The 19367-nt window shown below is 39.5% G+C and overlaps 2 protein-coding genes across 2 annotated transcripts; one reads left to right on the forward strand and one right to left on the reverse strand.

Moving 5' to 3' along the window:
• Positions 1–342: 342 nt before the first annotated feature.
• Positions 343–5500, forward strand: LOC135528518 (prostaglandin E synthase 3-like). Its single transcript, XM_064957660.1, has 8 exons — positions 343–560; positions 1608–1721; positions 3066–3135; positions 3272–3370; positions 3621–3710; positions 3825–3896; positions 4072–4090; positions 4267–5500. Coding segments are annotated over exons 1-8 (486 nt in total). The 5' UTR covers positions 343–558; the 3' UTR covers positions 4287–5500.
• A 2004-nt stretch (positions 5501–7504) lies between these two features.
• On the reverse strand, positions 7505–18713 carry LOC135528521 (lens fiber major intrinsic protein-like). Its single transcript, XM_064957664.1, has 4 exons — positions 11350–18713; positions 10275–10439; positions 9510–9590; positions 7505–9294 (listed from the first exon to the last, which is right to left on the reverse strand). Exons 1-4 carry the CDS (start codon positions 11707–11709, stop codon positions 9109–9111), a joined length of 792 nt encoding a protein of 263 aa, XP_064813736.1. The 5' UTR covers positions 11710–18713; the 3' UTR covers positions 7505–9108.
• Positions 18714–19367: the final 654 nt, after the last annotated feature.

The raw sequence follows: 19367 nt of genomic DNA on the forward strand, positions 1-19367 counted from the left end.
CATCACGGTCACCTAATAATCCCCCGTTTACAACTGGCTCATTCCTCTCCCCTGTAACTATTCCCCAAGTCATTGCTGCAAATGGGAACGTGTTCTCAGTCAATTTACCTGGTAAAATAAAGGAGATGGAAGATTTTGTTTCTGTTTAGTGTATTTATGTTTCCCATTTATTGGTAATTAAATACAAAAATCACGTGTATATATATATATAAAAAAAATGTTTACACACGTAACACCTGTTCGTACACACCTGCGTTGTACAGGTGAAATCGTTGAAATGTTACAGATCGTGTGTGTGCGTGTTGCCACGATAACAGCGTTAAACCTAGGCTTCAGGTAAAGCGCGCGCAAGAAACTTCCCCCGGCACGAGAGAATGATCCAGAAAGGTCTCCAGACGGTGATAGTGAAACCAGCGATTTCGAGAGATACGTCATTGCGCAGGAGAACGAGGAAACATTTTGCCTTGTCATATTTAGCTACGGATTGAACTCGATTATCCAACAGTACATTGTGACGAATACTGCGTTTTTGGAGCGGAAAGAACTAGATAGCAAGAGATGTAAGTGTGGGATGGAGGGTTGGATGAGAGAGCTAGCGTCCAAAGCAATGGCCACCCTTGCGAATGCAGGGTAGCGTGCTAGCAATTTAGCCATAGCTAGCTTCAAGTTTTGTTACTCAGAGCTTAGCTATGTTAGCTAGCCAACGTTACTTGTCTGGAATGATCCGACGTGTATGTATAGCAACTGCAATAAAATTAAATTTTGTCCACGGGACATAAACGGCAACGCTATAGCTTTAGCTAACCGTAGCTAGCTAACGTTAGGCCTACATGCACATGGGTTTACGATTAGTGGGAATGAATGGAGCGCTTGTCAGTTCACTCTAGTCGAATTGTCAGCTTTACACGCCAGGAAAAGTCTCATTTGAGCCGTAATGAGATATTATCAGTAATACAGGCTGGGCTTTAGTTCTCCACAACGGTTAAATGAGCAGATAGTCCTTTATTCACGTGGGCTAGCTATTTCCTTGCAAATAGACTAGACTAGCAAATGTTACTGGCTTGCAAGTTGGAGTGACATTCCATGTGACCTAGCTAGCTCATGAATTAATATATGGAAGGGTGTTGAATCTGGTTAGCCAAGAATAACCATTCGGAATTGCTAGCAAAACCACTGAAATAAGGTCAGAGACCAATGAGCCACCTGATCAAGTATAACCCTGGATCAGGTTGAATGGGTGGAGGAGCTAGACTAGCTTGGCCACCTGATGATGAATGTACTCGATGTATTGTATTGAATGTAACCAAACAATATTATCTATCTTCGTTAGCTAGGTAATGCTTAAATTAAACGTGCATGCTTTTTCTCTTTCTCCTGATGACGCATGCAACAGACCCAGAGACTGCTTTCTAAACAGCAATTTTTTCAGTTTTGCATCCAAAATGAAAGTCTTTTATCCCTTCATTGTTTTCCATCCCAATTTCCTAATGATGGGTTTGCAATTTCCCAAATCTTTATGTTTGGATTTTATGAACAGAGCCTAGAAGACATTGGCTGGTGCTTTGTATTGGACTAATAAGTCATCTCTCTTCTCTATTGTCTAATAGGCAGCCAGCAACAGCAAAGTGGTTTGACAGAAGGGACTCAGTGTTCATTGAGTTCCTGGTAGAAGACAGCAAAGATCTTAAAGTAAAGTTTGAAAAATCAAAACTTGATTTTCGGTAAGCTGCTTCACCATTACCCGGGACACACGGCAGTTTAATTGACACTGATGTTAGCGTCAATTATGAGCTGTCCATAAATTACGCCTATTGCACTTGCAGAAGCAGTTTCCCGGACACAGATTAAACCAAATCCTGCCTGGACTAAAAAATAATATTTATTTTCCTTTTAGTCCAGGAATAAGATGAAATTTATGGCCCTTACTGTCTGAATGAGCCAACCGTTCATCTACAGTGCCTTCAGAAAGTATTCACACCCCTTGACATTGACTATCCCTTTGAACATGGTGAAGTTATTAATTACACTTTGATGGTGTATCAATACACCCAGTCACTACAAAGACACAGCTGTCCTGCCTATCTCAGTTGCTGGAGAGGAAGGAAACCGCCCTAACCCATGAAGCCAATGGTGACTTTAAAACAGTCAGACTTTAATGGCTGTGATAAGAGAGAACTGAGGAAGGATCAACAACATTGTAGTTACTCCACAATACTAACCTAATTGACAGGGCAAAGAAGGAAGCCTGTGTAGAATACACATTTTCCAAAACATACATTGTTTGCAACAAGGCACCAAAAGTAATACTGCAAAAATGTGGTAAATCAAATCACCTTTTAACCTGAATACAAAGTGTTATGTTTGGGGTAAATACAACACATTACTGAGTACCACACTCCATATTTTCAATCATAGTGGTGGCTGCAGCATGTTATGGGTATGCTTGTAATCGTTAAGGATTTGGGAGTTTTTTAGGATATAAATGAAACTGAATAGAGCTAAACACAAGCAAAATCCTAGTGGAAAACCTGTTTCAGTCTGCTTTCTACCAGACACTGGACAATAACCTAAATCACAAGGCTAAATATACACTGGAGTTGCTTACCAAGAAGGCAGTAAATGTTCCTGACTGAGTTACAGTTTTGACTTAAATCTACTTGAAAATCTGTCAAGACCTGAAAATGGTTGTCTAGCAATGATCAACAACCAATTTCACAGAGCTTTTTTTTTTTTTAAAGAATAATGGGAAAATGTTTCACAATCCAGGTGTGGAAAGCTCTTAGATATTTACCCAGAAAGATATGGCCGTAATCGCTACCAAAGGTACTTCTACAAAGTATTGACTCAGAGGTGTGAATACTTCTGTAAATGAGATTTCTGTATTTAATTATCAATACATTTGTTTTCACTTTGTCATTATGGGGTATTTGTGTGTAGATGGATGAACAAATATATATATTTAATCAATTTTTAATTCAGACTGTAACACAACAAAATGTGAAGTAAGTCAAGGGGTATGAATACTTTCTGAAGTCACTGTATTTTACTCTGTTCTGTCTTTTCAGTTGTGTTGGCGGGATTGAAAACCTCAAACACCAAAATGAATTGGACCTTTTTGACTCAATTGACCCCAATGTAAGTATTATTTTTTTTCATTTAGCTGCTGAATCACCAACTGCAATGACCTGGATGTTAAATAGGATGAAAAGATGATCCCTCATACAAAATGACTTGTAATATATTATGAGCATCTCTCTTCATCTCCTTGTAGGAGTCCAAGCACAAACGTACAGACAGGTCTGTGTTGTGTTGTCTAAAGAAAGCAAAGGCGGGTATTGCATGGCCACGGTTAACGAAGGACAAGGCAAAGGTCAGAAATGTTTTGGTACAATATTCTACATTCCCTCTTCTGTTTTGTATTTCTGGGCTCTTCTTCAGAAAGTGTCTCGGAGTAAGAGTGCTGATCTAGGATTACATCCCTCATGTTCATGTATCTTATTCATCAAAAAGGTCAAACTGATCAGCACTCCTACTCTGAGACTAAGATCACATAAGAGGGGCATTTTGTCTTAAATGTTGGTTAAAATGTTGATTTGCGATGTCTGTTTTGTTTTCCATAGTTTCAATGGCTGGGTGTCGACTTCAACAACTGGAAAGACTGGGAAGATGATTCTGATGAGGATCTGTCCAGTTTCGACAAATTCTCAGAGGCAAGCTAAAAGCAAACATGTCATGTTGCACAAAGTGTGTAATGTTTATAAATGTGTTCAATTATTGTAGTTTATTTTTATGTCCAAACAGTGATTGTTGTCTCTTATTTTCAGATGATGAATACGATGGGAGGAGAAGACGGCATGCCAGATCTGGGCATGGGTGGTATAGAAGGTCTAAAAGAGGTTTGTGTTTCTCTCTTCTTTTTTTGTTATCTCCAAATGAACTTTACAGCAAATGTCGAAGGAATTGCAAACATTACTGTGATATGATTATGTATGGAAAAGGATATCTACTTGCTTTTATGTTTTGCAGTTTCGAGTAAATTTGACACTAATCGTCCATTTCTTTTATTTACAGCACGACAGTGATGATGAAAGTAAGTTTTGATAACATTTTAGCACACGACCAAAGAATGTAGCAAGCAGACATTCTTGAGCATTTTCACAGTACATTTAATTTTAAGTTTCTTGAAAATCCTCATACCATCCACACATGAGTGATGTTGTGGAATTGGTAGATTAACTTTTTACCTTAAGTCTTCTAACTTTTCAGAGATGCCAGACTTGGAGTAATGGGAGCATTAAAGGATGTTTTGTAACCGATGACAACAAGGAAGTAAAGCCTCCGAAGGTCGGTTGAAGAGAAAAATTAGAGATGAGTTATTGGTAGCCGTATTTGAAAGGAGGAAACGTCACCAGTTTTCCAAACACATCACAGGAAACTCGCTGATGAAAGACTGTCTGTCGTAACATGACACCAGAGCATTCTTTAGCCACTGTCCTAGTGTGGTGCTGTTCTAATTCTGCATGGAAAATTCAGTTGTTTCCATGATGTGTTGTTGTGGGGTTTAGTACCATCATCCTTTAACTTAATCAGGGGCCACGTTGTGGAACATTCAGATTGAAATACGTCATGTAGATCACACACGCCTCTGACATGTAGAGTTAAGGAATCATGTCGGTTCTATTCATGCAATTTCTATCTGCAACGTTTGACAATGTTTGCCTGCTGAATGTGGCCCTGCTCTGATGGGATAATATCTTAGTTACACCCCACCTCTCCCTTTTTTATTTAATAATGTCTGTGAGGTTACGTATTAAATTTAGACATATTTGTGAATTGTAAATTAGGGGGAAAAAACAGGTTTCAAACAACCGCCTATTTTCAATAAAGTAGTTTCTTTTTTAAATAAAAAATGTCCCATTTTATTGTTCATACTGTTCATTTTGTTTCAGTTTGATTTTTGTTATGTATCTATAGTTTTAACTCCAAGCAAATATTTTCCCAGTGTACATTAACGTGCAAATATTACAGGTAATAGTTCATTCATTGATTTTAAATATTGAGGTATTTAAATGAATATGCATGTTAACCTTATTTTACAGTATAACTTAAGTTGTACGTTATAATGATACAACCTTTCCTTGCAATCACATTTTGCGAGGATGTTTTTTCTTTAGTGTATATCAATGTAAATACCGAACATTTTCAAAGGATATACCGGTAGTTTATTTCAACATTTTGGACATTTTGTATCAAACAAAAGTGTTGGAGCAGATGTCAAATATTATTTATTCTATTTTCAAAAGCGTGCAGAAACATAACAAAAACATAACTTGTCAATAAATTACCTAATTTAATTTGCAAGTGTTAAAGCAAATGCACTACTATGTTTCAGCAACTTTTTTTTTTTTTTTTTGCAGATCAGGTTAAATAAATTTCAGTTTGTTAAATGCAGTGGGAATTTTTGTTTCCGTATTTCTAATAAACTGTGAGACTAAGTTGATGTTTGGAGGTTGTCTGGTTTAATACAGTGTCTCTTGCTTCTTAAAGTGAGAATAACATGTCTCCAATAGAGGGTATGAACAAAGATAATTTGTTATTTCAGCATTGTCACTTACATGCTTATACATCCTCTGGCCACTTGGGAGTGCTGATGGTCTACCATGGCTACAAACCCAGATATAGTCTATTGAGAGAATCTATTCAGATTAGGAACCATCATATCAATATTATGTGCTGCCAGTCTAGGATACCTTGCCTTTTGGACAGTCCCACTTGAAGTTTTCATTTTCCTCAATAAAATGATTTGCTATTGGGTCAGTATAGGAGCATGCTAAATGTCACAACTGTGTGCCATTCAGAGAGAATAATATGAGACTTTAGTAAACACTAACACACACTAATTGAGTTCTTAATGTTGGTAATATTCTCCTTATTGAAGATGTATGCACAAACCATTAATTCCAGGTCCATTTTTACTTACATAAATTCAATCCCTGTTGGAGTTAATAAATATCAAATTTATATTGCGGTTTGATTTTCAATTTGGTTAGAAATAATGTATATTCGGTTCAAGGAGATTGGAGCCAATTGAGTTTATCTTATTGAATTTAGTACCCTAAATGAACGCTCTGTAATATTGTATGTCATTGAGACCAGTAGAGACAGTGCCCATCATTTACCAAAATATATGTGTAAAATTGAGAGTTGTGAAAATAAAGATATAAAACGCCTGTCATCTCCCTGGTAATAATGAACATCAAAACTGTTTTTTCCTACAGTTCAATCTAGAAAAAAACAGACCGACAGAAGAATCTGAATTTTAGGAAGTTTTTTTTTTTTTACATGTTAAATAATAAATCCAGGGTTCTCTGCTTATGAAAGTATGTTTATAATATGTTCTTGATAGGATCCAAGCATATTGTTATACTGTATCACGTCTTTTCCCATACCTTTCATAACCAAATGGCCAAAGAGGAGACATTGTATAGATTTGAAATTATATTGTCTATCCATCCAGTTTCAACAATCATGGTCAATTAAAAAATAACATTTTACACTGTACATCACAAAGCTTTTCAATGGAATACAAACATAATTATTTTAATTTCAAAATGTTCAACATAAGTCATAAACTAAAATAAGGAATGAAATCTATTCTATCTACCGCTGGAGAAATCAAGCGAAATGAAAGTGAATGTAAAAGGAGAATCAGCTTCATGTCTTGTTCAGTTTATTGCTCTATCAAGTAGTGAAAATGGAAGTGGTTTGTAATAACACTATGAGCTGGTTCAACACTGCAGTACCCCTCCATCGCATCACAAGAGTCCCTGCAGCATCAACTGTCCTGTCACCTTTAGATCGGAACACAAAATGGCCGCCTTGTAAAGAGCGGGAGGAGGTAGGGTGTGAAAGCAGGAAGGAGGAATGGAGGGAAGAGTAGGACTTAGGAGTCAAAAAAGGGGGGTTTGACCTCCAAGTTTAATGTCCCTCTGATGCAGATGTTATGAAGAGATCATACAGGTGCACATTTAGTTTACCTCACGTCCACACCTAGTAACACAAAGCTAATGAATTAAATCGCCTCAGTTTAGGTGATTATCTTCTCGATTCTTCTCAGTTTTTACCCCCCAGGTTTAAGAACCATAGCCTGGTTTCAGATCTGTTTGTGCTGTCTTGCTAACTTGGTGGCAACATAGCACAAACAGAACTAGGACCAGGTTATATGAACCTGAGTTTGGAGGGCAAAACAGACTAGATATCAGAGAGGTGGATGGAGGTGGATACACTGAAAATAACTCCCTGATCTTAAATCGATCCCGCTTCCCCTAGAGAGAAGAGAAAACGCACCAGGTGTCTGCTAACACCAGCAAGAAGCCACTGCATCATCATGCACTCGTTTTGGTTTTCAGCCACATTTGGGTGATTTTTTTTCTTTTAAAGGTTATGTATAAGAAAGAACTACAATCAACTAAGAAAACGAGCTTGATCCACATAACAAAGCCAGTCAGGTTTTTTGTCATTGTTGTTATTACATAAAATGACACAAAATGAAAGCCAATCCAGCTGTCACACCTCTGTACATAAATCCGCTCTAAGGGCACAAGCTTTAATGAAAAAAAAAAGGCATTCCAGAAACGGAGTAAAACGTAACAGTCTGGTACAGACAATACTGGTACTGAACTGCATACAGTAAAAACCCTTTTATCTTCTTAGGCACTTAACATGGCTGTATCGAAGTCAATGAGAGCCAACAGGTCAAAGAAGTGGAATTTTGTAGTAAAAAAATGTATAATAATGTACAATTTGGTAGCTTTGCAGTAGGAGACTTGCGCCAGTAACCGAAAGGTTTCTTGATCAAATCCTCGAGCTGACAAGGTAAAAATCTGTCATTCTGCCCTTGAGCAAGGCAGTTAACCCACTGTTCCCCGGGCACCGATGACAATTAAGGCAACCCCCCGCACCACTCTGACTCAAAGGGGTTGGGTTAAAAGGTGGAAGACACATTTCAGTTGAATACATTCAGTTGTACAACTGACTAGGTATCCCCCTTTCCCTTTCAAGATGTGTTGAAATAGAGATTGAGTTAACAAAAGACCTGTTCAATTTTGTGTGTTGTGTGTTTATTCTGATATAAATCTGACTGTGTTTGTGCTCCCCTTGAAGAGACACAGACTCAGCACAATTTAACTTCAACACAAAAATTGAAGGGCTTTGCACTCTAAACATGTTGTCTGTAAAACTACTAGTGAAACAGAACTTTACTGTAACAAAATCAATGAAGGAGGGGGGGGGGCAAAGGATGCTTCTTTCCCTTAGAATAGGCTACAGCGTGATGAATAAAACAACAAAGCATGATAACGAACAAAGGAATTGTGGTAATGAAAAAAGGCCAGAATAAAAATGGTTTGCTAAAACAGGCACACACACGCACACACAACACACGCGAGACTTGAAAATGGAATTTGAGTCGAATAAAATCCTCATAAATTCTTTAAAGGTATAATATAACATACATGTCAGGTTCCCGAAGTTTCATGAAACAAAAACAAAAAAAACACAAGGGAGAGATTCAAACTGGATGAAAAAAATTAAAAAGCATGCAGAAGTCCACTGCTCTACTGTAGCTTCACTCCTAGCAGACTACAAACGTGCGCGAGAGAGAGAGAGAGAGAGAGAGAGAGATGCCCCTGTCCTGAGCAGTTATAGCCACCTGGTCAGCCAGGAGTGACCCATTCCCTACACCACAGGCCACAGCAGGGTGCTTTCTTCAGTGGCAACTAAGTCCTCTTCTTACCCTACATCTTTATCCTGCAGTCCAAGGGGGGAGGTATGGGTGAGGGTCAGTGGTGGAGTGTTGGAGGGTGGTTAGGGCTGTTTCTGGAACAGCAGAGTGAGAATGAGGATGGTGAGGAAGGTGGAATTGTTGTGAGGGTGAGGAGGGTTTGTGTCTATGGTCCATATGTACTATGTGTGTGGGTGAGTTAAATGGGAAGGGGGGGAAGAGGTATGTGTGTGCGTGTGTGTTGGGTGGGGTTGAGGGTTCGGAGGGAGTTTGGGTACAGAATAGGGGGATAGGGGGTTCAAAAAGCCAACCTTCTTCCACTAGGCTTATAGGGCCTGAGTCTTGAGCTCAATGGCCTCTCCTCGGGTGTCCTGCTGGCTCTCAGCCTCTGGGGGCCTGGTGCCCTTCAGTATGGCCATCCTCTCAGAGAGACCGCGCATGCGGGGAAACAGCATGAAATCATAGATAATAGCTCCCATAGCACCACCAATCATCGGACCCACCCAGTACACCTGGCACAGGACCAGACCAGACCAGACCGGAGAGGGAGACAGAGACACAAAGAGAGAGATAGAAAGGGGAATGTGTTGGTGAGTTCATCTAGCTATTTCACAGTTCTAAACTCCAAACAACATATTGTAAGTTGTTGCAAATTGCTATAAATTGTTGTAAAATCTTTAAATTGCTGTATGTTGTGGATTTGTAAGGTGTGAACAAAGTGTCTTACCCAGTGGTTGACAAAGTTTCTGACCAGGACAGCGGGGGCGAAGGACCTGGCAGGGTTCATTCCAGTACCAGTGTAGTACATCTATATCAAAGAGAATATCCTGGGGTTATATTTTGGTAACAGTATGTAGAGTGCAGTGGTAAAAAACCTACCTACATCATACAATAGTACTTTTTAATGCCTTCATATTGGTCTATCTAGAGTCCTGACCAACCCCATCAAAACAATGGATTTACACACCCCTTCTCTTTTGTAGTCACAGAGATGGGGATTCCCATGTTTAATTAGGCATTCTGCTTCTGACATCATCTACTCATATACATTTGTGGAATTGACCTATCCCTAAATATCCCACTTTGACTGATGTTCTATATTGTTCAGGGCCAGTTTTCCCAAAAGCATCGTTATTGTAGCACTAAAATCATGTTTCGTCCACTCAATTTCAATGGAATTAAGATGATCTTAGTGCTCCACCGCATTTAGGAAACCTAGCCCCGATCATATCATAATGAGTCATAATGGTCTCTTACCACCCCACTCCAAGCCTATGTCTCTTAGTTTAGTTTATTGCTCTTTCAGCATTATTACAAGTTATTAAAAACAGTTGTCAAAAAAGTTAAGTAAATACAACATTTTTAAAGTGCAAAAAATCTCAACGCTTCAACCAACCCAACCCTGTGCCTAAGCCCATTTTCACCCAATACAATTCCCTGTATTCTGTGGTCTATGAACATATATTTTATATATTTGGAATACATGTCTTACCCCCAGCAGGTGTCCTATGAGGACAGAGAAGCCGATGGCTAGGGCGGCAGAGCCCAGGCGTCCATTACGCCTCTCATCTGTCACAGCGAAGATGCAGACAACCAGCTGCAGAGTGAGGAACACCTCCATGGTGGTGGCCATGCCCAGGCTGATACCTGGCTGCAGCTGGAGAAGGGGGCGAGATAGAACAGACAGTTGAATGAATGATTACTGTTCACTTTTTGAAGTTATATCTACTCCATTGGCCGGTATGAAAAACTCTAACAGTCAGTCAATCAATCAATAGGTTAAACCTTGAAGGCATAAAAATAGCTCACTAAAAAAATATAATTGGCAAACCTTACATCGCGCATGCATTCTAAAGTGGAGTGGTGTTTTTGTACACATTTAATTACAGATATTTTATGACTATTCATTTATTCATTCATAACATCTAACCTTGTTCAAATATATATATATATTTACGGTACCAGTCAAAAGTTTGGACTCACCTACTCTATCCAGGGCTTTTCTTTATTTTTTTTTTACTATTTTCTACATTGTAGAATAATAGTGAATACATCAAAACTATGAAGTAACACATATGGAATCATGTAGTAACCATCCTTTGCCTTGATGACAAGTGCTCAGCATATTTGGGAACTCCTTCAAGACTGTTGGAAAAGCATTCCCCATGAGAGAATGTCAAGTGTGCAAAGCTGTCATCAAGGCTACTTAGAAGAATCTCAAATATAAAACATATTTTGATTCGTTTAACACTTTTTTGGTTACTACATGATTCCATATTTGTTATTTCATAGTTTTGATGTCTTCACTATTATTCTATGTAGAAAATAGTAAAAATAAATAAGTTGTGGTTACACACACAGATGTTCTTTATCACCTGTCAAGTTAATTTCATTTATTCATGGCACATGACAATGGAACACTGAAATGTGTGATTGTCTCCACAGATTTTCCCATCAGGGTTGTGATCAATTCCATTTAAATTCAGCTGAATTGACAGAATTGAAATGGAATTGACCCCAACCCTGGTTCATTCCTACATCACCTGTCATTGGTCAGGTAGTCTTACCGTGTTGAGTGCCAGGTTTCCCCTCATGTTGTTGGGGGTGACCCCATAGAGCACGGCGGCCCCAGCCAGCGCCCCCAGACACTGGGCCACAATGTAGAAAAAGGCGCGGAACAGGGACATCTGGGAGCCAATCAGGTAGGCGAAGGTGACGGCCGGGTTGATGTGTCCCCCGCTGATGTGACCGATGGACTGGATGAGGGTGGCAGCGGCCAGGCCGAAGCAAAAGGCCACATGGAGAACGTTGTGGGGCCCGGTGGTCCAGCGCAAAGCCGCCCCCAGACCAAAGAACACAAAGAACATGGTGCCATAGAACTCGGCAAACACTGCCCGCCAGAACGACATGGACCGGAACTCCCACATTGTGGCCAAAAAGTCAAGAGGCGACCCCAAAGCAATGGAGGGATGAAAAGAGGAAAAACAGGAGAAAATGTGTATTCTCCTTTTGAGTCACCAATCTCTGTTTACCGTATCAATAATGACTATCTCAGTGATGCCTTCAAGGTAGTATAAACAAAAAACAAGACAGCAAACTTAAAAGCATAAAGTGCCTCTCTAAACCTAAAGATGCTTCCGCACTTAAACAACAGTTCCACATGCAACTCTCTAGGAGTCACTAACTTTACTGACTTCCAATGACCTACAACGTCGCTTTCTGTCTAGTCTAGTCATAGAGACCTGTGTCCTGTCTGTGTGGAGCGGAGCGTTGGTCTCTATATGCCAACCCTGCTGGTGGTTAGTAGAGGAACATTGATAGACAAAGGTTGAGCATGTCCTGCAGACATTTAGCCTCACTGTCAGAGCAGGGGGAGCCCACGGGACTATTTATAACGGCCCCAGGGCCACAGACCCCAGGGGAGGGGGCTGGGAAGGGCCACCACACAATACAACAAATCAAAACAAAAATACTTAACCCTTCTAACACCCTGACCTCTCTCTGCCCAGTGCCCATGCCAGGGTTCATCACCCTAACTATGAGCTTCATATTGCCCAGGGGACATGTAGAGAAGGACACAGCTGAAAGGTTTAAAGGGGATATTTTAGAAAAGATACATTCAAATACATTAGGTTTTTATAGACATATTACTTTTGATCATGTGTCAACTCAGGAAATTCATATTGAACAGGAATCATTATTTTCAGTGGGATTCATAAATGATGATGTTGTTAATGTTAGATGTTAGTTGAGGACAGGAAGGCAAGATAAATGGTTTATTGACCTTCTGCTACAACCAGTAGTGGATTGCTTCAGACAAATATAAGACCTGGGCTAAACATATGGGTCTGGCCGTGCCTGGTTAGCCTTTCCAGAGTCCCATTTGGCCCATCTCATCTCTCCACGTGGGGTAAAAAAAAAGGTCTGGTCTTCCTTTCTCAACATTCTTCAAGTGCTGACAGACGCCAGAGAACAATCCCAGTATTCATAACACCATAGAGCAGGTGAGGCCCCATACTGCTGCCAATAGAAAGACTGAAATCATATGTGTTGTTATGCATGCAACTCCTATGGACACAGAGAGGAGTAGTACTGTTATCTCATTATGACGTGAAAGATGGGCCGAGTTACTGTCTGTTATGACAATATCAATGTAACTCTGACAATATTCTTTAATTACTGAGGATTTATAATGTGTTGCTTTACGTCAATGCAAATCAGTGATATAAACTATACTCATATTAAAAAAACAGATTTGCCTCTACAATGTTGTTCTCAACTGTCAGCCTTTTCCAAAGTAGATCTCTAACACTGGCTTGAACTAGTGACAGGACTTCAACCTGTAATCATGTGTCATGTTCTGTTTAACCCCCTCAATTGGCAGCATGCCGAGTAGCACACTGCACCCAGAGGAATCCCTCACTATCAATCGGCCTTTCTCAATACTCTTTTGATTAGGTCCTTTTGTCCCACATACTCAACTATTCTCATTCTCACACATCCACTCTATTAAACACTTCAATTAAAACTCCTAGTGAATGATCATTACATTCATTGCAATACATGCAATACTTTATTCTCCATATGTAGTGCTCTCCATAGTATTCAGGATGTGTGCAGTGCAATGCAAGTTGGTTCTACGCAGCCCCAGAATTGATTAGGCAGACTTTTACATTGTATATGGTGACTGAGAGGAGATGTTTGGGCTCAGGACAGATAAAGCTGCAGATAAACCCGTGTTTGGAGGGGGGGGGCAGCAGAAGGTTTGGCATTGAGCTTCTGCACTGGAGCATCCAGCATCACGCTGACCAGGCTAGCCCGCCAGAGGGGCGGATGGACTGAGCCGTGAAAGCATAGTGCTGTGGTCAGGGGCTTTTCCCCTCACGTCCTTTCATACGCTGGAGAAACAAAACGCTGGCAGTAACAGATTCTGTCGCTTTCCACGATCTGTTTTTGTCTTGCTGCGCCTGCTGTCGAATGTATAAGAGCTTCCCTTATCCATGGTGGAGCAATAGCTGGTCATTTAGCCTACTCTTTCTATCCGATCCCTATATGCACTATGTAGCCTACCCCTTACAGGATTGTTTATAATACAGCCCCATGGAACTAAGAATACATTGATTTTGGGTGAGCCATGTATGATATAAATGACCATGTGTATTCAAAGGGAAAGGGATGTTTTATTTTATGGTAAGATCAGTGTAACTCTAAGCTATTCTCTCATGCCAGTCAGCTGAACACTTAAATGTAATTTCCAAGTCACCTCTGGAGAAATGAAGGAAATTCAGTTGAGCACGTTGGATGCTATCACAATATTTTCGTGAGTTGGCAAACAACTGAAGTAAACGAAGAACACTCAATTCTGTATTATCTCCAAGTCTGAGACGATCACATTTGTTAAAACCAAGCAGAGAGAGTCATTAGATCATTTGTTTTGGTGCTGTCCCTATGTGGCTTGTTTTTGGTGGCAGGAATGGCTGAAGAATTGCAACATTTACCTGGAGATAACTCTGCAGATAGCACTGCTGGGTGGTTTGAAAAGTCATAGTCAAATCGATCAATAATATAGTAATACGTTTAGCTAAAATGTTCATCTTTAGTTTACAATCTGTAGAAACAATGAGAACAGAAAGGTTCAAAACCTTTGTGAAACTTCACAGCACAGTTGAAAAATATATGGCAAATAGGAAACAAAACTGGACGGTGTTCAGAGATAGATGGGAGGAGCTGAGTGGAGCTGAAGGGTGGGGCTAAAAACAACTAGATAACTCATGTAAAATATACTGTGTCCGGAAAATGTATACAGGTTCAGAACTTTGTTGAAACAGCACAGTTAAAAATATACGTCAAATAGAAGATAGATGGGAGGGGTTGAGGGGAGCTGAAGGATGGGATTGAAAACAAAGAAAAGTTAACTATTGTAAAATACATTGTGCCCGTATAATGTGCATAAGCTGTAAGTAGAAGCCTACAGTAAGTGTTGTTGTCCATTCGTTTACTCCAATTAGGGGAGGGGTGGTAGGGTTAGGGGAAATGAAAATAAAAATGATTTAAAAAAAAATCTAATATATATATTTAGCCAAAAATATATGGGGGATTGGAAATGATGCAGAAAATTACATTGATGGAAGCTACAATCTATCCTCAATATTAAAAGCTGTTTTCTGCCTGGCCTGTAGATATTGGTATGGCAAGGACAAACCAGACTCAGAATGAACTTGTTGGGTGGTGGGATGCTGTATCTCTTTTGTGGTCTATGCATTCTGCCTCTCTCCCGGCCAGTTCTGCATTGGTAAGCATTCTATTGTGGGTGTAAGCCTGTTTTACAGAGGACGGGGTTAAAACCTGCAAGAGTGGGGAATTTATCTTCTATCACCTCTCTGCTTCAGACTGCTGACACCAACACAACTAACCAATCCACAGCCCCTCTCTCTACCATCCAACCCATAGCTCGCTACCATCTATCTCCTACTCTCCAACATCAGCTCCAACACTATGTGGTAGAAACGCACGTTACAGCACACAGAAGCCAGGACAATTTCCTACTCTCCTCAATACCAGTCCTGGGCTGCCTCACAGGCACTACATTGTGGTAGAAATACTTATTACAACTCTCACTACAGCACAGACAGACACCTGGAGAACAGAGTAGAACATACATGGCCGTAGACTAGTAATATAAGAATATAATGCACTGTGTACAAAACACTAAGGACACCTGCTCTTTCCGTGACATAGACTGACCAGGTTAAAGATGGGAGGGGTTGAATGGAGCTGAATGGTGGGACTAACCAATGTAAAACATACGGGGTCTTTAAAATGTATATAGGTTCAGAAATTTGGTGAATAGCAGTTACAAATAGAAATAGGGGAAGGACTAAAAACAAACAAAATATCTATTGTAAAATAGATTGTGTCTGCAAAATGTGTATAAGATGTATAAACTGAGAAGCCTAAGTGTTATTGTTTATTAGTTTACTCCAATTAGGAGAAGGGTGGTAGGGTTTGCGGGGAATATAAAGGTATATTCTAAAAATATATATGTATATCTATATACAGTCGGAAGTTTACATAGTTTACATACATTTAAATATATTTAAACTCAGTTTTTGACAATTCCTGACATGTAATTCTAGTAGAAGTGGAGTGGCTGCTGCCAACACACTGACTCAACTCCAGCCACTTTAATAATGGGAATTGATGGGAAATGATGTAAAATATATCACTAGCCACTTTAAACAATGCTACCTAATATAATGTTTACATACCCTACATTATTCATCTCATATGTATACGTATATACTGTACTCTATATCATCTACTGCATCTTTATGTAATACATGTATCACTAGCCACTTTAACTATGCCACTTTGTTTACATACTCAACTCATATGTATATACTGTACTCGATACCATCTACTGTATCTTGCCTATGCTGCTCTGTACCATCACTCATTCATATATCTTTATGTACATATTCTTTATCTCCTTACACATGTGTGTATAAGACAGTAGTTTTGGAATTGTTAGTTAGATTACTTGTTGGTTATTACTGCATTGTCGGAACTAGAAGCACAAGCATTTCGCTACACTCGCATTAACATCTGCTAACCATGTGTATGTGACAAATAACATTTGATTTGATTTAGAAATTCCCTGTTTTAGGTCAGTTAGGATCATCACTTCATTTTAAGAATGTGAAATGTCAGAATAACACTAGAGATAATTATTTATTTCAGCTTTTATTTCTTTCATCACATTCTCAGTGGATCAGAAATTTACATACACTCAATTAGTATTTGGTAGAATTGCATTTAAATTGTTCAACTTGGGTCAAACGTTTCGGGTAGACTTCAACAAGCTTCCCACAATAAGTTGGGTGAATGTTGTACCATTCCTCCTGACAGAGCTGGTGCAACTGAGTCAGGTTTATAGGCCTCCTTGCTCACACACGTTTTTTCAGTTCTACCCACAAATGTTCTATGGGATTGAGGTCCAAGCTTTGTGATGGCCACTCCAATACCTAGACTTTCTTGTCCTTAAGCCTTTTGCCACAACTTTGGAAGTATGCTTGAGGTCACTGTCCATTTGGAAGACCCATTTGCGACCAAGCTTTAACTTCCTGACTGATGTCTTGAGATGTTGCTTCAATATATACACATGATTTTACTTCCTCATGATGCCATCTATTTTGTGAAGTGCACCAGTCCCTCCTGCAGCAAGTCACCTCCACAACATGATGCTCCCACCCCTCTGCTTCACGGTTGGGATGGTGTTCTTCAGCTTGCAAGCATCCCCATTTTTCCTCCAAACATAACAATGGTCATTATGGCCAAACAGTTCTATTTTTGTTTCATCAGACCAGAGGACATTTCTCCAAAAAGTACGATCTTTGTCCCCATGTGCAGTTGCAAACCGTAGTCTGGCTTTTTTTATGGCGGTTTTGGAGCAGTAGCTTCTTCCATGCTGAGCGGCCTTTCAGGCTATGTCGATATAGGACTCGTTTTACTGTGGATATAGATACTTTTGTACCTGTTCCCTCCAGCATCTTCACAAGGTCCTTTGCTGTTGTTCTGGGATTGATTTGCACTTTTCACACCAAAGTACATTAAACTCTAGGAGACAGAACGTGTCTCCTTCCTGAGCAGTATGAAGGCTACTTGGTCCCATGGTGTTTATACTTGCGTACTATTGTTTGTACAGATGAACGTGGTACCTTCAGGCATTTGGAAATTGCTCCCAGGGATGAACCAGACTTGTGGAGGTCTACAATTTTTTTCTGAGGTCTTGGCTGATTTCTTTTGATTTTCCCATGATGTCAAGCAAAGAGGCACTGAGCTTGAAGGTAGACCTTGAAATACATCCACAGGTACACCTCCAATTGACTCAAATGATGTCAATTAGCCTATCAGAAGCTTCTAAAGCCATTTTCTGGAATTTTCCATGCTGTTTGAAGGCACAGTCAACTTAGTGTATGTAAACTTCTGACCCACTGGAATTGTGATTCAGTGAATTATAAGTGAAATAATCTGTCTGTAAACAATTGTTGGAAATATTACTTGTGTCATGCACAGAGTAGATGTCCTAACTTACATGCCGTAACTATAGTTTGTTAACAAGAAATTTGTGGAGTGGTTGAAAAACTAGTTTTAATGACTCCAACATAAGTGTATGTAAACTTCTGACATCAACTGTAGGTATGTGTATTTATATATGTATGCATATGTGTATGTATATATATATTTACCCCAAAAAAGATATGGGGGATTGGAAATGATGCAGACAATTACATTGATGGAAGCAACAATCTTTCCACAATATTAAGCTGATCCACTCCTTAAAAAAAAACTACAAAACTGTGGGAAGCATTTGGAGTCAACATGGGCCAGCATCTTTGTGGAATGCTTTCAACACATTGTGGAGTCCATGCCCTGACGAATTGAGGCTGTTCTCAGGGAAAAAGCAGGGGGGGTTGCAACTAAATATTAGGAGGGTGTTCCTAGTGTTTGGTATACTCAGTGTATATGCCAAAGCGACTTACAGTCATGCGTGCATATATTTTACATACATGTGGACCCAGGAATTGAAACCACTATCCTGGCGTTGCAAGCACCATGCTCTACCAACTGAGCTACAGAGGACCACTCGTCCAGTGCGCTTTAGAGCAAGATGTTAATCTGCCTATGAACAACAATCTGTGGCCATTCTCCTTCAAGAGGCAGTGTGACTTTGGTGGGAGTGCTGATCTAGTATCTGTTATTCATTATGATTTAACAGGCAAAACTAATTCTAGATCAGCAGTCCCACCCTGGAATGTTTTTTTGAATATGGGCCCAAGTGCCATTGCTGGGAGGGAGGTGAATAGAAGTATGCTTATCATTGAACTGTGGAAACTACAGATGGCAGTTGGTCAAGTTGTAGAGTTGTTTTAATCCCTGTCTTAATCCTCTTGGTGTTGATCTTATATCTGTTTTGTATGTTTCTTTGTCTATAAAAAGGAAATCAATCCAAAAATCGAGAAAGAGTCGAACAATTATATTGTTTAGAAGACATACAAATACTGTTACATGCAAAAGGATTGTTACCTATATTTGATGATCATGATGAAGTCAGTCAGGCAGGGGTAGTTAAATTGAATCAGCTGGGCAATAAGGGCATCTATGATGATGATACACAAAATCAACTATTAACAAATGTCTCACTCAATTGAATGGAAAATATTAAGGATAGCTGAGTAGTTCTTGAGAAAACCTCAAATGCATTTCCTTGATTCCTCACATCCTTTCTTCCATTGGATGAGTTCAGAGGTCTCTGACAGAGTTGATAAAAGCTGCTGTTGAGAAAAGCCTGCAGTTATATTTTAGTTTTGCTTCAGACTCTGTTACATTGTACTTGAACCCTACTTACAGATGTAGGATCTTAATTTAGTCACTCTTTTGTTGCTGAGAATTTTCCTGCATAGCAGGAAATGCAAACTTGTAGTGTATTCAAGGTTTAAAAAGGCTTCTAAATTTCCACTTTAAAATATGAAAAATGTATCAACCCCTACAAAAAATGTCCATTATTTATAATGCACATAATAAT

The sequence above is a fragment of the Oncorhynchus masou genome, chromosome 33, assembly GCF_036934945.1.
Source record: "Oncorhynchus masou masou isolate Uvic2021 chromosome 33, UVic_Omas_1.1, whole genome shotgun sequence".
NCBI classification, from domain to species: Eukaryota; Metazoa; Chordata; class Actinopteri; order Salmoniformes; family Salmonidae; genus Oncorhynchus; species Oncorhynchus masou.

Bases quoted from the DNA above. Each gene is read 5' to 3' on its own strand.
- LOC135528518 (XM_064957660.1), top strand. The intron at 3,136-3,271 runs GTAAGTATTATT...ATCTCCTTGTAG, and splicing joins TTGACTCAATTGACCCCAAT to GAGTCCAAGCACAAACGTAC. The intron at 3,711-3,824 runs GCAAGCTAAAAG...TCTTATTTTCAG, and splicing joins GTTTCGACAAATTCTCAGAG to ATGATGAATACGATGGGAGG.
- LOC135528521 (XM_064957664.1), bottom strand. From the start codon at position 11,709: ATGTGGGAGTTCCGGTCCATGTCGTTCTGGCGGGCAGTGTTTGCCGAG. The intron at 9,591-10,274 runs GTAAGACATGTA...TCTTTGATATAG, and splicing joins TCATAGGACACCTGCTGGGG to ATGTACTACACTGGTACTGG. The intron at 9,295-9,509 runs GTAAGACACTTT...GTCCTGTGCCAG, and splicing joins GAAACTTTGTCAACCACTGG to GTGTACTGGGTGGGTCCGAT.